Here is a 15,780-nt window from a genome sequence, read left to right on the forward strand (position 1 = left end):
AGAGCCCTGGGGATGTTCAGCCTGGAGGAGAGAAGGCTGAGAGGGGATCTGAGCAATGTCTATGAATACCTGAGGGCTGGGGGTCAGGAAGGAAGGGACAGCCTCTGCTCACTTGTGCCCTGGCATAGGACAGGAGGCAAGGGATGGAAACTGCAGCACAACACGAGGAAGAACTTCTTGGCTGTAAGGGTGACAGAGCACTGGAAGAGGCTGCCCAGGGAGGTTGTGGAGTCTCCTTCTCTGGAGACTTTCAAGCCCTCTTTGGATGTGCAGTGACCTGCACTAGATTCTCTGCTCCTGCTCTGGCAGGGGGAGTTGGACTGGAAGACCTCCAGAGGTCCCTTCCAAACCTTTCCATCCTGTGTGTGATTTCTGACCACACTTTACCAGACTTTTCTGAATAAGAAAATGCTCCTTAGCACAAAGGGAGCATTGCACTGATGGCAGCCTGCTGCTGCTGGCCTGAGCATGATACCAGTGCTGTGACCTCCTCCTGGGCTGGCACCAGTGCTAAATGTTTCCAACCCTTAGTGAAACAGCTCATTCTAATCACTTTTACTCTGGATTGTCTGTGTGCTTTACAAACCTAGAATAGGCTTGCAGCTGGAGCAAACCAGAGCATGGCACCCACATTGATTCATGCCATGAAGTGGTTTTTTTTTCAAGGCAAGCCAATGCAAACATGGGAAAGATCTCCTAAATATGAACTGATTGAGAAAGAAATCCAAGGAAGGACGACTTTAGGTATTAATATGAGCCTTAGCCCTTCAAATAACACCCTAATAGAGATCTGTTGTTGTTGTTGCTTGGTTTAAAATGGAAGCATGTTCAGCTCATGGAAGCTCTGAGGTACAGACCTTTGGACCATCATTAGTTAATGTCAGTCTAGAAAGTGCCTTTATCCACAGTGAGGAAACTCATAGAATCAGTCAGGGTTGGAAGGGACCACAAGGAGCAGCCAGTTCCAACCCCCCTGCCATGCCCAGGGACACCCTACCCTAGAGCAGGCTGCACACAGCCTCAGCCAGCCTGGCCTCAAACACCTCCAGCCATGGGGCCTCAACCACCTCCCATCTGAGCAGGGCAAGTGAAAAGGGCACTGCATCTGAAAGGGCAAGTGATTCCTCCATTTTTAAATGGAAATGCTGATTGCTTACAAAGAAATGCACTGAAGAAGGCTTTGCAGGCTTAACTTTTCAGTGGGAATGCTCCTGGGGCCTCAGAGCTGGGGGCTGAGTCTTCTTTGGGACAGAACATTTCATTCCAACATCAACACAGGAACCAGAGCTGCATCCCGAGTCTTGACCTTGCATGTTCTCAGCAGAGCACTGCTGTTGCCCTAAGTAAGTAGTTTAAGGTTACATTCTAGGTCTCTTTCCTTGTACTGCTGTAGCAACCTGATAAATCATTACCAATGGCAGCTGAAAAGTCCACTTCTGCTTCTCATTCATTGTAAAGTGCTACCTTAGTCTACAAAATGACCATTGCTAAATCATAGACTCAAGCAGGTAGGAAGAGACCTCCAAGCTCCTCCAGTCCAACCTAGCACCCAGGCCTATCCAATCAGCTAGACCATGGCACTGAGGCTTTTCTTGAACCCCACCTGATGTTGCAGTCAAAGCTACTCCTTCATTTGCAGCATTATTTAACAGAAGAGATTTCACATTCACAGTAGGGTTACAATACCAAAAGAAGAAAGAAAGAACCAAAAAATCACTCTTTTTTTTCCTACAGAAGGCTAAAAATCTAAGTTCCAGCTGCACTTCAAAAGCCATTTCTCAAGAGGGAGTGTCAGCCAGAGGGTGGCCAAAAAGAAGGACCAGAAGCAAGACTGACTAATAAATACCAAACAGAAGTGACTGAATGAAACCCAACAGCCAGAAATAATGTTTCTTTTGTGTGAGCTGAGAATTCCTCCTTGTAAATACTGCAACCAACAACCAGACAGAAGGCAATGAGAGTGCTTTTGCTGTTGACTTCACTGCAATAGGAGTTTGGCTGTTTGAGTTAAAGGATTGTCTAAGTGTCAAAGAGAGCAAAGCAGTCGCGCTGCCTCAACCTGCTTTCAAGCCCTTCTCACACACTGCTGAGACTTCCTTCTACATTCATTCCTTGCCAGATTCCACTGTGTGACTCCAGAAATCCCAGCCTAAGCCTTCTGATGTCCTTCAAACCAGACACTCCAGAGCCCTGCCTCCGTGGTGACCCAAATGCTGTCACACACACGCGGATGAAACCTTAAGGGTGACCTGTACTTGGCAGCACCTGTGAGCTCGTGGCTGGTGTGGCCTCTGTGGTGCTGCTAAGAAATGGGCTCTGACTTGAGAAATCAAAAGGGGGTCCTACAGAGTCTCAGAAGACAGCAGGCCCTTGCCTCATGCACTGGGAAAGCAGCACTGATTTAAATGGGCTGCAGTCTCAGTCCCTGCTGGATATGGCAGACACATTACAGGATGTCAGGGGTTGGAAAAGGACCCAAAGAGATCATTGAGTCCAACCCCTAAGAGACTGCAGTGCTGCAATCTCTGCAAACTCAAACGAGGTCAACAACCTGTGCTAGGGGTTTAACAGAAAGATCAGCTCAGCAAATGTCATTTCTCTCTCTGGCAGACGTGTTAGCTCACTCCCTTTCTTCTGAGCCATCATCTCTGCTACCTTCACACGACAGGCAAGACCAATCGCTTAGCTCCGTTGTCGCTTCCATCCTTCCCTGTGCCAAGTTTTGGCCTGAGGTGCTGCACTGCAAGCTTTTTAAGGACCCAAAGCTCAAAATTATTTTGGGAGAATATCTCCTTTCCTTTTTTTTTCTTTTTGCAGCAGAGTGAAAGAAAAAAAAAAATCCCCTACACAACCACCATTTAAAATCATAGAATCAGTCAGGGTTGGAAGGGACCACAGGGATCACAGAATCAGTCAGGATTGGAAGGCACCACAAGGATCAGTCAATTCCAACCCCTCTGCCATGCCCAGGGACACCCTACCCTAGATCAAGCTGCCCACAGCCTCATCCAGCCTGGCCCTAAACACCTCCAGTCAGCATCAAACAGGTTCTTGTTTTCCCTACACTTCAAGTGGGTAAGTATACACCAGGGCGTACTTAAAGGAATGCTCTGTAAATCAATACCCTTCCCCCCACCACCACCAAAAATAAGCTGTTTAGAAACAGTTTTGCCCTAAATAATTCACTGAGCACTTCCATATAGAAGCCTGCTCTAGTTGGATTGGGTTGTAACAGTTGACATCCAAATCTTCTTCTCTGTAAATGTTAGTCCATAGAAATGCCACTAAAATCTGACTGCCGTCAGCTCTGCAATCAGACTTAAAAGCTACAAACAACTTCTTCCCTCCCCCCCCCATCAAAAACACTAAGTTCTGCATGGCAAAAAAGGATGATTCTAGTCTGGACCAGTGAATAGGAGGCAGAGTGGATCCTTGTTGAGCCACACAAGATGTGTAGAAGTCAGTTGAGGGAGAACCCTTCAGCTCCTCCCACGTGCGGCGGCTTTGTGCGGAATTGTCGCCCACGGCCGAGTCACTCTCTTGACTGATAGAATAAAATGTAGCCAGACTCTGAGTTCTTTGAGATATCAGATGTCAGACCATAGAATTCTTCAATAGCTTGGGCATCTATTTTCTGTGAAGGAAACAAAAAAGAGGGTTTGGTTGGTTTTCCTTTTTTTACTGTGCTGTTAGGGAAAAAGAAATATGAGGAACTGGATTAAATCGCAGCCTAAGTGCAAATATTCAGGTCTCTGTGTCAAGGTAGGTAGTGAATCCTGGGCACAGCTTCAGCAAGGAAAGTGTCATGTTCAAGAGCAGCAAATAAAGGCAGAGCTTCAGCAAGGAAAGGGTCATGGTCAAGAGCAGCAAATAAAGGCACAGCTTCTGCAAGGAAAGGGTCATGTTCAAGAGCAGCAAATAAAGGCACAGCTTCAGCAAGGAAAGGGTCACGTTCAAGAGCAGCAAATAAAGGCACAGCTTCAGCAATGAAAGGGTCACGTTCAAGAGCAGCAAATAAAGGCACAGCTTCAGCAAGGAAAGGGTCATGTTCAAGAGCAGCAAATAAAGGCACAGCTTCAGCAAGGAAAGGGTCATGTTCAAGAGCAGCAAATAAAGGCACAGCTTCAGCAAGGAAAGGGTCATGTTCAAGAGCAGCAAATAAAGGCACAGCTTCAGCAAGGAAAGGGTCACGTTCAAGAGCAGCAAATAAAGGCACAGCTTCAGCAAGGAAAGGGTCACGTTCAAGAGCAGCAAATAAAGGCACAGCTTCAGCAAGGAAAGGGTCATGTTCAAGAGCAGCAAATAAAGGCACAGCTTCAGCAAGGAAAGGGTTATGGTCAAGAGCAGCAAATAAAGGCACAGCTTCAGCAAGGAAAGGGTCGTGTTCAAGAGCAGCAAATAAAGGCAGAGCTCCAGCAATGAAAGGGTCATGTTCAAGAGCAGCAAATAAAGGCACAGCTTCAGCAAGGAAAGGGTCACGTTCAAGAGCAGCAAATAAAGGCACAGCTTCAGCAATCACAGAATCATAGAATCAGGCAGGGTTGGAAGGGACCACAAGGATTCACAGTTCCAACCCCCCTGCCATGCCCAGGGACACCCTACCCTAGAGCAGGATGCCCACAGACTCAGCCAGCCTGGCCTCAAACACCTCCAGGGATGAGGTTTTCACTACCTCCCTGGGCAACCCCTGCCAGCCTCTCACCACTCTAACGTTGAACAACATCTTCCTAACATCCAGGCTCACTCTCCCCACCTCCAGCTTTGCTCCATTCCCCCCACTCCTGCCACTCCCTCACACCCTCAAAAGTCCCTCCCCAGCTTTTTTTGGAGCCCCCTTCTGATCCTGGAAGGCCACAAGAAGGTCTCCTGGGAGCCTCCTCTGCTCCAGCCTGCACAGCCCCAACTCTTTCAGGCTGTGCTCACAGCAGAGCTGCTGCAGCCTCTCAGCATCCTCCTGGCCCTGCTCTGGACACTCTCCAGCATCTCCACAGCCCTCTTGTCCCAGGGGCTCCAGAGCTGGATGCAGGACTCCAGGTGGGGTCTCAGCAGAGCAGAGCAGAGGGGGAGAATCCCCTCCCTGGCCCTGCTGGCCACACTGCTGCTGCTGCAGCCCAGGCTCTGCTTGGCTTGCTGGGCTGCAAGTGCACACTGCTGGCTCCTGTGGAGCTTCTCCTCCAGCAGCACCCCCAAGTGCCTCTGCTCAGGGCTGCTCTGCAGCCTGGCACTGCCCAGCCTGGAGTTGTGCTTGGCATTGCCTCGACACAGCTGCAGGACCTTGCCCTTGGTCTTGTTGCACCTCCTGAGCTTGGCTTGTGCCCACCTCTGCAGCCTGCCCAGGTCCCTCTGGATGGATCCTGCCCTCCAGCCTGGCTGCTGCACCACACAGCTCGGTGTGCTCAGCAAACTTGCTGAGGCTGCAGTCAACCAGGATTTGAGCTTCAGGATCAGGATTTGAGCCTCCAATAGTGAAGGTGAAGGACAAAATATGTGCTCATGGCCTTCAGCAATACTGACCTCTACGATGTCATCATCAAAGAGGAGCCAGAATCCATGACTCTTCACGATAGTGATGTAATGCCCTCGGTTGGGTCCGCTGGGAAGCAGAACAAAAAGCATCACCACCAAAAGGTTAGAATGAGTCCAACTTGGTCAGCCACCTTTCTGTATAGATGAGGAGTGAAGTGTAACTGTTCTGAGTCACAGAATCACACAATGCCAGGGGTTGGAAGCCACCTCCAAAGCTCATTCAGTCCAACCTCCCCCTGCCCAAGCAGGAGCACTCAGGGCAGGTCTCACAGGAACACATCCAGGTGGGTTTGAATATCTCCAGAGAGGGAGACTCCACAACCCCCCTGGGCAGCCTGTGCCAGGATTCTGGCACCCTCACAGGGAAAAACTTCTTCCTCATGTTTCCATAGTGCCATGGTTTAGTCAATCAGAAGGGTTAGGTGATAGGTTGGACTCAATAATCATAGAATCATAGAATCAAGCAGGTTGGAAGAGACCTCCAAGATCATCCAGTCCAACCTAGCACCCAGCCCTAGCCAGCCATCTAAGATCTTAGAGGTCTTTTCCATTCTGGTCACTTCTGTGACTCTGTGAACTTCCTGTGCCTCAGCCTTCACCCATTGTTGCTTGTCCTCTCATTGGGCACCACCCAGCAGAGCCTGGCTCCAGCCTCCTGGCACTCACCCTTTACATTGTGATAAACATGACCGAGATCAACCCTCAGGCTCCTCCTCTCCAAGCAGCAGAGCTCCAGCTCCCTCAGCTCTCCTCATCCTCATCAGGATCTTCAACTCCCTTCATCAAGAACACAGCAAACCCACCCTTGATGGCACAGGAGACACTGACTGGCTTATTGGAAGGCTCAATCAGCTGGCAGCTCAATTGCCTTTGCACCTCTGCCAGGGCCACTTGCAAATTAACCCACAGACCACTTCACAGTTTGTTTGTGGCAGGCATCAGCCAGTGCAGGTATTTTGAAAGCATTATGGACAGTGTCTGGTCCTCACAGAATCAAAGAATCACAGAACGGTGTAGGTTGGGAGAGACCTCAAAGGTCAGCCCAGTTCCCAAACCCCAACACTGGCAAGGACACTTCCCACTAGAACAGGTCACTCAAGGTCTCATCCAAGCTGGCCTTGAACACCTCCAGGGAGGTTGTGGAGCACAGAATCCCCCAATGTGATCAAAGATCAAAGATCATATTGGGTGATTCTGTGCTCCACAACCTCCCTGGACAACCTGTGCCAGTCTCTCACCACCCTCACTTGAAAGATCAAAGATCACATTGGGGGATTCTGTGCTCCACAACCTCCCTGGCCAACCTGTGCCAGTCTCTCACCACCCTCACTGTAAACAACTTCTTCCTAACATCCAATTTAAATCTCCCCTCTGCCAGTTCAAACCCATTTCTCCTCCTCCTGTCATTACAAGCCCTTGTCAATAGTTCCTCCCCAGCCCTCCTGGAGCCCCCTTCAGATACTTGAAGGCTACTCTAAGGTCTCCTGGAAGCCTTCTCTTCTCCAGGCTGCAGAGCCCCAACTCCTGTAGCCTGTCCGCAGAGCAGAGCTGCTCTGCCCTCCACAGAATCAGGATGGATGAGGAAGGAGACAGCTCCACTACTTTAAGGCAGCCTTGTGAGCTCTGAAGGCTTGAGGCATCACTTCTGAAACAAGTACATCTTTACAGCGAGGGAGGGCAGCTAAGAGCTTCAGACCACACCACAGCGCAGCAGGATTTATCCTCCCCCACTGCTCTCCTCACGTTTTGTCAGGCCTGCCTGAGCCCTCAGCACACATCTGGCAGCAGCTCAAGGGGTACATGCAAGCATCTCACCTTCCACAGTGAACAACTACAGCTACCAGGTCGTACATTCGATCCAGGTTGACAGCGTCGCCGGAGGTGTTGAAGAGACGCAGCTCCAGAGGGAACACCACGCGGTAGGACAGCTTCGTGTACCTGTGCAACTGCTCCATGTACTTGAACCTCTTCAGGTGTAAGGCAAGGATCATTGGCAGCTTTTTCACTCTCATCCTGTGAAACCACCAGAGTGCATGTGGGGCTCTGGGCTGATGGAAAGCTCCACAGGAGCCTGCAGTGTGAGCGCAGCCCAGACAGCAACCCTGTGCTGGCTGCAGCAAGAGCAGTGTGGGCACAGGGCAAGGGAGGGGATTGTGCCCCTTGGCTCTGCTCTCCTCACACCCCACCTGCAGTCCTGGGGGCAGTTGTGGAGCCCCCAGCACAAGCAGGACATGGAAGTGTTGGAGCCAGTGCAGAGGAGGCCATCAAGATGCTCAGAGAATCATATCACAGAATCATAGAATCAGGCAGGTTGGAAGAGAGCTCCAAGCTCAGCCAGCCCAACCTAGCACCCAGCCCTGCCCAACCAACCAGACCAAGGCACTAAGTGCCCCAGCCAGGCTTGGCTGCAACACCTCCAGCCACGGCCACTCCACCACCTCCCTGGGCAGCCCATTCCAATGCCAATCACTCTCTCTGCCAGCAACTTCCTCCTCACATCCAGCCTAGACCTGCCCTAGCACAACTTGAGAATGGGTCCCCTTGTTCTATTGTTGGTTGCCTGTTACCTCTGAGCCTCCTCTGCTGCAGGCTGCACACCCCCAGCTCCCTCAGCCTCTCCTCACAGGGCTCTGCTCCAGGCCCCTCCCCAGCCTTGCTGCCCTTCTCTCCAAACACCTTCCAGCACCTCAACAGCTCTCTGCAATTCAGGAGCCCACAGCTGGACACAGCACTCCAGGGCTGGCCTGAGCAGTGCTGAGCACAGGGGTGGGCACAAGAACCTCCCTTGTCCTGCTGCCCACACTGCTCCTGAGCCAGCCCAGGATGCCATTGGCTCTGCTGCCCACCTGGGCACTGCTGCCTCAGCTTCAGCTCCTCTCTGCCAGCACCCCCAGCTCCCTCTCTGCCTGGCTGCTCTCAGCCACCCTGGCCCCAGCCTGTAGTGCTGCTTGGGGTTGTTGTAGCCAAACAGGGCTGCAGCAGCTCTGCTATGAGGACAGGCTACAAGATCTGGGGCTCTTCAGTCTGAAGAAGAGAAGGCTTCCAGGAGAGTAGCCTTCAAGTATCTGAAGGGGGCTACAGAAGGGCTGGGGAGGGACTATTGACAAGGTCTGGTAATGACAGGAGGATGAGGAATGGGTTTGAAGTGGCAGAGGGGAGATTGGAACTGGATGTTAGGAAGAAGTTGTTTGCAGTGAGGGTGGTGAGATACTGGCACAGGTTGCCCAGGGAGGTTGTGGAGCACAGAATCCCCCAATGTGATCTTTGATCTTTGATCACATTGGGTGATTCTGTGCTCCACAACCTCCCTGGAGGTGTTCAAGGCCAGGATGGATGAGACCTTGAGCAACCTGTTCTAGTGGGAGGTGTCCCTGCCTATGCTGAGGGACTGGATGATCTTTGAGGTCCCTTCCAACCTAAACCATTCTATGAGTCTATGATTCATTTGAGAAAGGCCTGAGCAGTTCAGAGCCATTTTGGCCTTCATTAAGGAGTAAAAGTTTGCTTTATAAAAGCTCTTTGTGAGCAATAGCAGACAACCAGCAGTGACTTCTAGCTGAAGACACATGTAATACCTTGAATTGCCATGGTCTGATTGATTGGCCAGGGCTGGGTGCTAGGTTGGACTGGATGAGCTTGGAGGTGTCTTCCAACCTGGCTGGTTCTATGAGTCTAGAGACTGCAGTTGGGCTGAAAGCTTCTATATACCTAAACACAATAAATTATACCACAATAGAATGGCTCAGTTTGGAAGGGACCTCAGAAATCATCTACTCCACCCTCCCCACCAAGAGTAGGGACACCTCTCAAGTAGATTTGGCTGCTCAAGGCCTCATCCAGCCTGGGCTTGAACACCCCAAGGCAGGGGGCATCCACAACCTCTCTGGGCAACCTATTCCAGGGATTTATTACCCTCATCCTGAAGAACTTCTTTCTCAGATCCAGTCTAATCCTGCCCTCCCTCAATTTCAAACCACTCTACTTTGTCCTGCTGCTAGGAACCCTGATGAAAAGTCCCTCTGCAGCCCTCCTAGAGGATCCCTTCAGGAAATGAAGGCAATTCTGAGGTCCCCCTGGAGCCTTCTCTTCTCCAGGCTGAACAACACCAGGTGCCTCAGCCTATCCTCACAGCAGAGCTGCTCCAGCCCTTGGACCATCTTTGTGGCCCTTCTCTGGGCTCTGTCTAACATCTCTCTGTCCTTCCCATGCTGGGGACAGCAGAGCTGGAGGCAGACTGCTCCAGACACAGCAGACTAAAGTGACAGAATCCCCTGTCTTAACCTTCTGTCCACGCTCCTTTTGATGCAGCCCAGGCTACCATACCAGAGAGGAGCAATACCCAAGCCCAGGAGGGCAAAGTCCAGCTCCTGGCTTACCTCTTCTGTGCCTCTTGTTTACTGCAGCAAGTCTCACAGTAGTATTTCTGTTCACTGCATAAGGTCTCTGTGTTGCTGAAGTCTCTGCAAATAAACACAATTATCAGCTCCTGAAGAATCAAAACCCTTTTGCCCCACTTGGCCTGATGAACTCAAACCCTAAGAAGACACAGACAGGATGAAATTCTCTCTGCACTGAGACCACTCTTGTTAAACATCTAAAGCAGCTGTGCTGGGGCTGGCAAAGGGACTGCGGTTTTCTGGCTGCTCTGACAGCCTTGTACTAGGAGCTGAGGCTCTCCATGATGCAGGTGGATCACAGAACCTTAGAGGTTGCAAGGGACCTCCAGAGATCATCCAGTCCAAGCCCCCTGCCAAGGCAGGAGCACCCAGGGTAGGTCACACAGGAATGCAACCAGGTGGGTTTGGAAAGGCTCCAGAGCAGGAGACTCCACAACCTCTCTGGGCAGCCTGCTCCAGGGCTCTGCACCCTCACTGCAAAGAAGTTTCTCCTCATGTTGAGCTGAGACCTTCTCTGCTCCAGTTTGTAGCTGTTGCTCCTTGGCTTATTGCTGCTGAGCACCAAAAAGAGCTTGGCCCCAGGCACTGACCCCCACCCCTCAGATATTGATAGACATTGCTCAGATCTCCTCTCAGCCTTCTCTTCTCCAGACCAAACAGCCCCAGGGCTCTCAGGCTCTCTCCACAGGGGAGATGCTCAACTCCCCCAGTCATAAAATCATAGAAGCAGTCAGGGTTGGAAGGCACCACAAGGAGCAGCCAGTCCCAAGCCCTGCCATGCCCAGGGACACCCTACCCTAGAGCAGGCTGCACACAGCCTCAGCCAGCCTGGCCTCAAACACCTCCAGCCATGGGGCCTCAACCACCTCCCTGGGCAACCCCTGCCAGCCTCTCACCACTCTCCTGCTCAACAACTTCCTCCTCACCTCCAGCCTCACTCTCCCCACCTCCACCTTTGCTCCATTCCCCCCACTCCTGCCACTCCCTCACAGCCTCAAAAGTCCCTCCCCAGCTTTTTTGGAGCCCCCTTCAGATGCTGGAAGGCCACAAGAAGGTCCCCTGGGAGCCTCCTCTGCTCCAGCCTGCACAGCCCCAACTCTTTCAGGCTGTGCTCACAGCAGAGCTGCTGCAGCCTCTCAGCATCCTCCTGGCCCTGCTCTGGACACTCTCCAGCATCTCCACAGCCCTCTTGTCCCAGGGGCTCCAGAGCTGGATGCAGGACTCCAGCTGGGGTCTCAGCAGAGCAGGGCAGAGCAGAGCAGAGGGGGAGAATCCCCTCCCTGGCCCTGCTGGCCACACTGCTGCTGCTGCAGCCCAGGCTCTGCTTGGCTTTCTGGGCTGCAAGTGCACACTGCTGGCTCCTGTGCAGCTTCTCCTCCAGCAGCACCCCTTTTCCTTTCTGTCCCTACTGTACTTGGAAACTTTATCAAAGCCAGGCAGAGCTCCCTGCCAAAGAGATGCACTCCTTTACCTTAGGCAGTGTGTAATTGATGTGTTCTGCTCCACATCAACAGACAGGTCAAGAAAATCTTCATCTTTGCTACTAACCTGTTGCAAAACAAACAAAACAACACAAAAGAAGACATGTAAAAGAGAGACTTGGTAAAATGGCACACATCTAACTGCTGCTCACAGCAATGTGCAAATGCTAAAGGCAGAGCAGCTTCTGCAGGGACAAATTACACCAAAATCATTCATTTCAATGGTTGGGTTGGTTGCTTTTTCCCCCCTCTTAGTTCAGCATCACTACATTTATCAGTAACTCTACCAACCCAGCTTTCATATCACTTGATTCCTGTCTGCTCCACTTATCCAAGCCCACCCACCATGGGTCAGTGATTCCAGGTTCCTGTTCACTAAAGGGAGCCCATCACCACCTCTTCCAGCTGGGATTGGTGCATTGTGTATCATCAGAATGGGCTGAGATGAAAAGGAGCTCCAAAGGTCATCCTAAACCACGTCACTCAGCACCACAGCTCCATGGCTTTTGAGCACCTCAAGGGATGGAGACTCCTCCACATCCAGGGCATGATTCATGATCAAATCATAGAATCAGAGAATGGGCTGGGTTGGAAAGCACCTCCAAAGCTCATCCAGTCCAACCCCTTCTGCAGCCAGCAGGGACATCTTCAACTAGATCAGGTTGCCCACAGTCCTGTTGAGCCTCACCTTGAATACCTCTGGGCATGGGGTCTCAACCACTTCCCTGGGCAACCTATTGCAGTGTTCCACTACTCTCACAGTGCAGAACTTGTTCTTAACATCCAATCTCAATCTGCTCTGCTCTAGTTTGAAGCCATTGCCCTCCTCCTGTCCCTGCAGGCCTTTGCAAACAGTCTCTCTGCAGCCTTCTTGTAGCCCCCTTCAAGTACTGGAAGGTCACATTTAGGTCTTCCTGGAGCCTTCTCCTTCTTGTAGCCCTCTCAGGTACTGGCAGGCTGATATTAAGTCTGCCTGGAGCCTCCTCTTCTCCAGACTGAACTCTCCCAGCTCCCTCAGCCTGTCCTTATGGCAGAGCTGCTCCAAACCCCTCATCACTTTCATGGCCCTCCTCTGGACCCACTCCATCAGGTCTATGTCCTTCCTGTATTGAAGGCTCCAGATCTGGCCTCAGTACTCCAGCTGAAGTCTCAGCAGAGCAAAGTGGCAGCTTCACCTCTCTGGATCTGCTGGGCAGGCTGCTTCTGATCCCTGTGTCATGCAGGAGGGGTTTTTATTTACTCTATGTACACAATCACACTTTCTGCCCTCCATAATGATTCCCACTGTTAGGGATGCAATGAAGATCATTTCCCACTCAAGCATCTGTCAAGAACTGTCATTTTTTTAACCCTGTTTTCCCTCCAGTGAGCACTCAGGAGGTTGCTTTCATATTTCTGCTTAACCCAGCTCCATTTCCCCACTGAATATTCTTCCTGCTCAACAACTGTGATTATTAACAAATGAAAAGTTCAGAAGTGGCAAACTGATTCATGTCAATTTGATGAAATTTGATCAGCATTGATTGAAATCATTTTGATTTTGCCAGTGTTTGTTTTGTTTTTAATGAGGCAAGAGCAGGAGAGGGGAAAAAAATCCAATCAAGAGGTTTTATTCTAAAATGAAGAACCTCCAAATATGTTCAGAATGAGGGATTTGGGTGTTTGCTTGGAAAAGGATTACTCACTTCTGGTGTTTCATCCTGAAGGTGATGTAAAAGATGAGTTACAAATCATCCAAATGGACAAACTGTTGTAGTGCATCTCTGGAAAGGCTGCAGAATTGCTGCCTGCAGGTGGAGTTGCCCCTAAAGAAGTGGCTTGATGGCTGCACCCAAAGAGTGGCTGGCGATGGCTCCATGGCCAAGTGCAGGCAGTGACAAGCAGAGTCCCTCAGGGGTCAGTCCTGGCACCAGTCTTGTTCAACAGCTTTGTGGGTGCCATGGACAGAGGCACTGAGTGCAGCCTCAGCAAGTTTGCTGCCCACACCAAGCTGTGTGGTGCAGCAGCCAGGCTGGAGGGCAGGATCCATCCAGAGGGACCTGGACAGGCTGCAGAAGTGGGCACAAGCCAAGCCCAGGAGGTTCAACAAGACCAAGGGCAAGGTCCTGCAGATGGGTCAGGGCAATGCCAAGCACAACTCCAGGCTGGGCAGGGACTGGCTGCAGAGCAGCCCTGAGCAGAGGCACTTGGGGGTGCTGCTGGAGGAGAAGCTCAGCAGGAGCCAGCAGTGTGCACTTGCAGCCCAGAAAGCCAAGCAGAGCCTGGGCTGCAGCAGCAGCAGTGTGGCCAGCAGGGCCAGGGAGGGGATTCTCCCCCTCTGCTCTGCTCTGCTGAGACCCCACCTGGAGTCCTGCATCCAGCTCTGGAGCCCCTGGGACAAGAGGGCTGTGGAGATGCTGGAGAGTGTCCAGAGCAGGGCCAGGAGGATGCTGAGAGGCTGCAGCAGCTCTGCTGTGAGCACAGCCTGAAAGAGTTGGGGCTGTGCAGGCTGGAGCAGAGGAGGCTCCCAGGGGACCTTCTTGTGGCCTTCCAGGATCTGAAGGGGGCTCCAAAAAAGCTGGGGAGGGACTTTTGAGGCTGTGAGGGAGTGGCAGGAGTGGGGGGAATGGAGCAAAGGTGGAGGTGGGGAGAGTGAGGCTGGAGGTGAGAAGGAAGTTGTTGAGCAGGAGAGTGGTGAGAGGCTGGCAGGGGTTGCCCAGGGAGGTGGTTGAGGCCCCATGGCTGGAGGTGTTTGAGGCCAGGCTGGCTGAGGCTGTGTGCAGCCTGCTCTAGGGTAGGGTGTCCCTGGGCATGGCAGGGGGGTTGGAACTGGATGAGCTTTGAGATCCCTTCCAACCTAAACCATTCTATGATTCTATGATTCCTAGGCAACAATCCCCCACCCAAAAGAAAACCAACCAAGCCACCCACCAGTTTCTCCCCATGCTTACAGTTTCACAGTTCAAACATCTCGTTTCATTAGTCAGTGTTCCCTGAAAAATCTCATGCACCCAGGTGAGCTCCTGCTTGTTGTTCTCTTCAGCCTCGTTCATGTTGCCATTCTTCAGCTTCCCATTTTGCTTTTCCTGCTTCTTCTCCTCCTGCAAAATGTCTGCTATGGTGTTGAGCAGGTAGTTTAAAAACTCGTGGGCATCCTGCTGCATGTAGTTGTCAAAGAGATCTGTGAAGGAGAGAATTGAGGTGTCTAAAGCTAAGTATATTCTTTCCTTCAAGGAAGCAAAGTCATAGAATCAAGCAGGCTGGAAGAGAGCTCCAAGCTCAGCCAGCCCAACCTAGCACCCAGCCCTGCCCAACCAACCAGACCATGGCACTAAGTGCCCCAGCCAGGCTTGGCTGCAACACCTCCAGCCACAGCCACTCCACCACCTCCCTGCCCAGCCCATTCCAATACCAATCACTCTCTCTGCCAGGAGCTTCATCCTCACATCCAGCCTAGACCTGCCCTGCCACAGCTTCAGACTCTGTCCCCTTCTTCTGTCCCTGGCTGCCTGGCAGCAGAGCCCAACCCCACCTGGCTACAGCCTCCCTGCAGGCAGCTGCAGGCAGCAATAAGCTCTGCCCTGAGCCTCCTCTGCTGCAGGCTGCACACCCCCAGCTCCCTCAGCCTCTCCTCACAGGGCTCTGCTCCAGGCCCCTCCCCAGCCTTGCTGCCCTTCTCTCCACACCTGCCAGCACCTCAACAGCTCTCTGCAATTCAGGAGCCCACAACTGGACACAGCACTCCAGGGCTGGCCTGAGCAGTGCTGAGTACAGGGGCACAAGAACCTCTCTTGTCCTGCTGCCCACACTGCTCCTGAGCCAGCCCAGGCTGCCATTGGCTCTGCTGCCCACCTGGGCACTGCTGCCTCAGCTTCAGCTCCTCTCTCCCACCACCCCCAGCTCCCTCTCTGCCTGGCTGCTCTCAGCCACTCTGGCCCCAGCCTCTAGTGGTGCTTGGGGTCGTTGTGGCCAAAGTGCAGAACCCTGCACTTGGCCTTGTTCAGTCTCATCCCATTGGCCTCTGCCCACCCATGCAGCCTGGCCAGGTGCCTCTGCAGGGCTCTCCTACCCTCCAACAGCTCCACACCTGCTCCTAGCTTGCTGTCACCTGCAAATTCACTGATTCTGGACTCAATCCCCTGCTCCAGATCATCAAAAAAGAGGTTGAACAGGACTATGCCCAGCACTGATCCCTGTGGCACACTACCAGTGCCAGCTGCCAGCTGGATGTGGCACCATTCACCACCACTCTCTGGGCCCAGCCCTCCAGACCGTTCTTGACCCATACCAGAGTGAATCTGTCCAGGCCACAGCTCAGGTTGGAAGGGACCTCAGAGATCATCAACACCCACCAGTACTGAATCACAACTAAATGGAGGTGTTTGTCACCCAGCACT

At 52.1% G+C, this 15,780-nt stretch overlaps 1 protein-coding gene and 1 long non-coding RNA gene across 5 annotated transcripts in view; one reads left to right on the forward strand and one right to left on the reverse strand.

The window, feature by feature from the left end:
* The window catches only part of LOC135178364 (uncharacterized), a 71,174-nt gene extending 69,214 nt beyond the window's left edge, over positions 1–1,960 (forward strand). Inside the window, exon 4 of the long non-coding RNA XR_010303484.1 lies at positions 1,735–1,960. This is a non-coding gene — a long non-coding RNA (uncharacterized LOC135178364). The remainder of the gene's footprint in view (positions 1–1,734) is intronic.
* Positions 1,961–2,772: 812 nt separating this feature from the next.
* Positions 2,773–15,780, reverse strand: part of USP46 (ubiquitin specific peptidase 46) — a 38,277-nt gene continuing 25,269 nt past the window's right edge. For 3 of the 4 annotated variants that reach the window (XM_064149275.1, XM_064149276.1, XM_064149274.1), the window contains 6 exons: positions 14,335–14,564; positions 11,395–11,471; positions 9,903–9,986; positions 7,342–7,539; positions 5,515–5,593; positions 2,773–3,634 (listed from right to left, as the gene is read on the reverse strand). In XM_064149275.1, the coding sequence (XP_064005345.1) occupies positions 3,533–3,634; positions 5,515–5,593; positions 7,342–7,539; positions 9,903–9,986; positions 11,395–11,471; positions 14,335–14,564 (770 nt within the window). In that variant the 3' untranslated portion in view covers positions 2,773–3,532. The remainder of the gene's footprint in view (positions 3,635–5,514; positions 5,594–7,341; positions 7,540–9,902; positions 9,987–11,394; positions 11,472–14,334; positions 14,565–15,780) is intronic. The other variant, XM_064149277.1, reaches the window with a different exon arrangement.

This window comes from Pogoniulus pusillus, chromosome 9 (assembly GCF_015220805.1).
Source record: "Pogoniulus pusillus isolate bPogPus1 chromosome 9, bPogPus1.pri, whole genome shotgun sequence".
In the NCBI taxonomy this organism is placed as follows: domain Eukaryota; kingdom Metazoa; phylum Chordata; class Aves; order Piciformes; family Lybiidae; genus Pogoniulus; species Pogoniulus pusillus.